At 41.5% G+C, this 5220-nt stretch overlaps 1 protein-coding gene across 1 annotated transcript in view; it reads left to right on the top strand.

The window, feature by feature from the left end:
* The window catches only part of LSMEM1 (leucine rich single-pass membrane protein 1), a 14372-nt gene extending 10322 nt beyond the window's left edge, over positions 1-4050 (top strand). The window contains exon 4 of the mRNA XM_006149431.2: positions 2633-4050. Coding sequence (XP_006149493.1) covers positions 2633-2757 — 125 coding nt within the window. The 3' untranslated portion in view covers positions 2758-4050. The remainder of the gene's footprint in view (positions 1-2632) is intronic.
* The last annotated feature ends 1170 nt before the right edge of the window (positions 4051-5220 follow it).

The following is a 5220-nucleotide window of genomic DNA, read 5'->3' as shown; positions in this document are numbered from 1 at the left end:
CCAGGAAGAGCACTATTCTGAAATTAAATGAATTAAATTAATGCTGTCACACCCACCTGGGAAATGACTGAGTTCAACGATCAGAGATTTTAGGTATGTCTCTAGACATGTGAAGAAGCTGAAGGAAAGTCTCTCTTCTAAGATGCTGCCTAGTCAGATGAAGGGGGAGGATAATAACCAATGCTAAGTATTGGCTGTTTATCCCAGGCACTGTGTGAAGCACTGAGTGTCTATTTGCTCACAGTCTCATAACAGCTCTATAGCACAGGAGCCATTGTTATTTTGACTTTACCGATGCTGAAACTGAGGCTTAGAGAGATGAATGAATATGCCCAAGGTCACATAGCTAATAAGTGTCAAATCAGGGCTCAAAGACACTCTGCCTGACATCAAAGACCATTCACTTTATCATCGTCATTACAGTACTCTTACATAAACAGGATTTATTTGATATTTGCCTCAAGTATTTTATATTGAGGTCAAAGTCATATTAAGTAACAGAAAGATATGAGTAAAGAGGAATGTTTTGTTATTGGACAATTATTCTGTGCCAGACACATTACCTTCATTATCTTAAATCCCTTCTCCACCCCTCAAGGTGGTATCTAATATCTTTTAATTTGCCAATGAAAGACAAAGGCCCAGAGAGTTTACTTCTCTGCATTTGCCTGGCTTATCCAAGGCAGAACTGAAATCCAAGTCTGGCCTGTCAGGCTGCAGAGCTCACATGTGCTGTACTGCACCTGTGGAAGTATTGAAGTCTCCAAACTGTTTTCAGACAAACGTAACCCAGAGCTAGCACAGGTATCTGTAAGTGAACTTGACCTTGCTCATCTTTAACAGGGAAATCTATTTGATCTCGGTGGGACTCAGTGCAAACTTGTATTCTTTTAATTGTAGTGCAAGAATTTATCTTCTTTATAACTCCAGAATTTTTTATACACATGAGAAATAAGACTGTTTTATAGTGATTACATTTTTGCAACTATCTACCTATTTATTCACTTATTGCCAGAGGGCATGTGTGCTCACCAGAGAGAAAGAGAGTGAAATCACACCCACTGGCGTGTGGTTATATTACAATCCTCTTTCTTCCATTCTTCCTTCCAATCAGGATTTTGGGCATGCACACATATGCACCCTGTGCGTTTTTTCAAGCTGCCGGGACCAGGATTCAAATCACAGTTGACCATGTTGGAATCTGACTCCTTCATGCAGAGTTTAACCATGGTACTATGGTGCTGCCCCTTGGGCCCTATTTCATCCAACATGATTTTTCAGACATGAGGGAGAAGTCACTGCTGGGCAACCAATTGTCCAAGACTGGGAGACAAACCTCTAATATCTAGTTTACCTTCCCAAGGCAGTTGATCAGCTAAGCCCAGCAGCAGGTTACCAACACCATTATTAGCTCCTGAAAGATACCGCTGAAATAAACTTGCCTGAAATGGAAGTGGTAAGGAGCTCAAATATAAAGTACTGATTTTGCACTGCATTTCTTGGAAATCTTAACTCTGATGAACAGACCTCAAAATGCTCCATTCTCGGAGACCAGCAGTTAGCGTAATGGCTATGTCGCTGGATTCCCACATAGTCGACCGCGGTTTGCGTCCTGGACCCGGTGGCTTAAAACTCACACCGGGCACGTGTGCGTGCGTGCGTGCCCAAGATCCCAAGAGGAGAATGGAGGAGAAGGGATTGAGGCGTAGCCATCCCCCCTGGGGGGTGATTTCTCACTTTCTGTCTCTCTGTCTCTCTCTGTCTGTCTGGAGAGCGCACGCACCCTATAGTGAAAAAACTTATCAAAAAAAAAAAAAAAAAAAGGTCCATTCTCCGGTTTACTGTATTTGTCAGGGGTTCTGTTTATTTGGAAAATATTGTGCCTCTATTCTTCTCAGGTGTGGTCTGAGTGGAATGACTACACATTCATTATGGGCTGATCATTCAGGATCAGGAGGCTTATGTCAGAATCGGCTGGAACCCAAAGAACATCATTTCCCCAATGAGGAGTGAAAAACCTTTCCTGGGAATGGATCTCTAAATTAGACAACAGAGCAATCACTTCGGGGGAGATAGTCAAACACACTGGCAATTCCCTTTGGTTGCTCACAGTGGTGTCTTTCTCAGCTCGCATATGTGGAGTGCTGCCAGAGGTAGTCTAGGTTGGCACCAAAAGGTTGTGCAATAACTCACTTAATAGGCAACTTCAGGGGACCAGCAGTTGGCATAATGGCTCTGTCACTGGACTCCCATGTAGTTGACTGTGGTTCGAGTCCTAGACCTGGTGGCTTAAATTCATACTAGGCACATGTGCGTGCATGCCCAAGATCCTGAGGGGAGAATGGAGGAGAAGGGATTGTGGTGTGGCCATCCCCCCCGCCCCCCGGGAGTGATTTCTCACTTTCTGTCTCTCTGTTTCTCTCTGTCTTTCTGGCAAGCGCACGCACCCTATAGCAAAAACCTCTCCAAAGGAAAAAAAGAAAAAGGAAAAAAATAATAGGCGCTTCTGGGCTAGCAGAGCAGCGAGCTCACCAAGTCTTACAGCTCTTGCCTGAGCACCATTGCAGGGTTTTGGAGTCCCAGTGGAACATTCTGGAAACCACAGTAACACAGTTTGTTTTCCATTTTAAAGTTCAAACTGGAAACAAGATGGATGATGTGTCAAGAAGACTGACAGCTGAAGGAAAGGACATAGATGATCTTAAGAAAATCAACAATATGATCGTCAAGCGACTCAACCAGCTGGACTCTGAATAAAACTGAGGAGCTGATTTTCCAAGAGCTACGGCTAACACCAGGAGATTTTCACTTTACTGGGAGTGTACAGAATTAGGAATTGAGGAAGTGGATTTCTGCAGATGATCTGATCAGCGAACCCGACCCTAGGGCCCAATTTCTGCAGCAGGGATGGGGGTAATTCCAAGGCAAACGGATTTGAGAATAGCAGCTGGAAGGGGAGACCTTGTCTCAGCCTCATTTCACTGTGGGGTGCTTCAGCTTTAGTGGGACTGAGAGTGACTATCAGAAGGAGAATCAACAGAAAGCAAGATAATTCATATACATATGCCGGGTTTTCAAAAAGCCCATGAAAATGCAAATTATGAAAAAATATGCATGGATCTTTTTGGGGCACTAAAATAAACTCATACTTTAATTCCATTTCCCCACAATCTTTTTGAAGTCTCCCTGTACAAATTCTGTTACAAAAAGAGCTTTGTCATTAGAACAAGTTCAATGTGCCCATGAAGTTCAGGATGTTTTATGTACCTTTACACTTTCCTATGAAAGTCTAACTAACGAGTTCATTGAACTTCATGTTAAAGGGAACCGGCTCTTTTTTAATCAAAGAGATTCTGCTCAGATGACTAGACTTTGACTCTATTTCCCCATGGCAATGGGATGGGCTTCAGATCTAGCTGCTGTCCAGGTTTTGTTGGTAAAGCCATGAGTAATAATTATGCATATGATGGGAATAGGGGTCCGAAGAGAAAACCTAATTAAGTAACTCAGCTAATGCTAAGCTTCTACTCTAAAAATCACCCTCTTCTAGAGGAGCTTATAGTGGAGTGCAGAACAAAGGAGATTATATATAATTATATGAGATTTGTTTACTTTGTTTCTCAGAAACAAAACAAAACAAAATACCCTTCTGTACCCTGTTGATTAATTTGGAAGAAACCTGGTAGATTTGTGGCCTTTGCTAAAGTGTCTGTGTATTTGGCATCTGCCCTGGTTTAGCACAACAAGTAAGGCACACAGTAAATGATTTAAGATGCAATATGAAATAAATAAGTTTAACAAGCACAGGAGTCTTAGAACATTTTTTAATTTGCATAAATTGTGCAAGTCAATTTAAGAACGTATTATGATTCGTTATTTTGAGTTTCAAAAACATTTGGGTTTACCCAAAAATTAAACACATATATCCACATATTTGATAATAATAAATAGTTAATGAAACGAACACAAGACTTGTACTTACCTATGCTTGCCTAAAACAATAGTTGCACTGAATTTTAAAAAAATATTTTATTTATTATTATTATTTTAATTTACTGTAGAGTATGTGTGCTCACCAGAGAGAGAGAGAGAAAGGAGCAAGCAAGCCATCAGGTCCGGACTCAAATGATGGTTGACCACGTGGGAGTCCAGAACCTAACCACACCACCTGCTGGCCATGTGTACTGTGCATTCATTTTCTTAACATTGGTAGATACCATGCAGAACATTTATAAAATCTGAAATTTCTGTCTATTGGAAAATTTTTATTGACCTGTTCATAGGATATAGCAAATAAACATTTATTATCAGAATTTGTTATAAACTTATTTCGGAAACTACTGAGGAGCTGAAGCATCAACTCTTTAAAAAAAACAAAACAAAACAAAAAACAAACCACATTTCTGGGGCCAGCACATAGAATGGTGGTAAACGCACTGAATCCCACATGACTGGCTGCATGGTTCAAATCCCAGACTTGGTGTCTTGAAAAACACAGTGGACATGTGTGCGTCCATGCCTAAAATCCTGAGAGGAGAATGGAGAAGGGATTGAAGTGTGGCCCTCCTGCCAGGAGAGTGATTTCTTACTTTTCTTATCTCTGTCTCTCTTAGGAGAGTACACTCACCCTCTGACAAATGTCTAAAAATCAAAAACCAAAAATCCTACTTATTTCTTTCATTTTATTCTTTTTATTTTTTTTAAAAGTTTTTGTTTGTTTGTTCATTTGTTTGTTTTTGGCCACAGGGCATGTATCCTTGCCAGAGAGACACATAGAGAGAGGGTAAGTGAGAAATCCGCCCCTAGGGCAGATGGCGATGCAGCCATCCCTTTCCTCCCTTTCCTCCATTCTCCTCTTAGGATTTTGGGCATGCACGCACATGCACCTGGTGTGCTTTTCAAGTTGCTGGGTCTAGGATTTGAACCACTGAGTTGGTTATGTGGGATTTAGTGCCTTAACCACCATGCCACCTACTGGCCTCTACTTGTTTCTTTTTAACAAAGATGTATTTCTTACATGAATGAAAAAGAGAGAGAGAGAGAGAGAGAGAGAGAGAGAGAGAGAGAGAGAGAAAGAACCCCCACAGAATCTTGACACCCTGATCCATCTGCACCTCAGCCAGCCGTAGATCATGGGCATACTTGTGCCTGGTGTACTGAGGAAGATCTCTGGACACGAACCTGGAGCTATCCCATAAGGTTAAGCTTCATAGCCTCTGC

Source organism: Tupaia chinensis, unplaced genomic scaffold, assembly GCF_000334495.1.
Source record: "Tupaia chinensis unplaced genomic scaffold, TupChi_1.0 Scaffold000262_1, whole genome shotgun sequence".
NCBI lineage: Eukaryota > Metazoa > Chordata > Mammalia > Scandentia > Tupaiidae > Tupaia > Tupaia belangeri.
The sequence above is the reverse complement of the archived record's forward strand: the minus strand, read 5'-3'. Positions and strand labels throughout refer to the sequence as shown.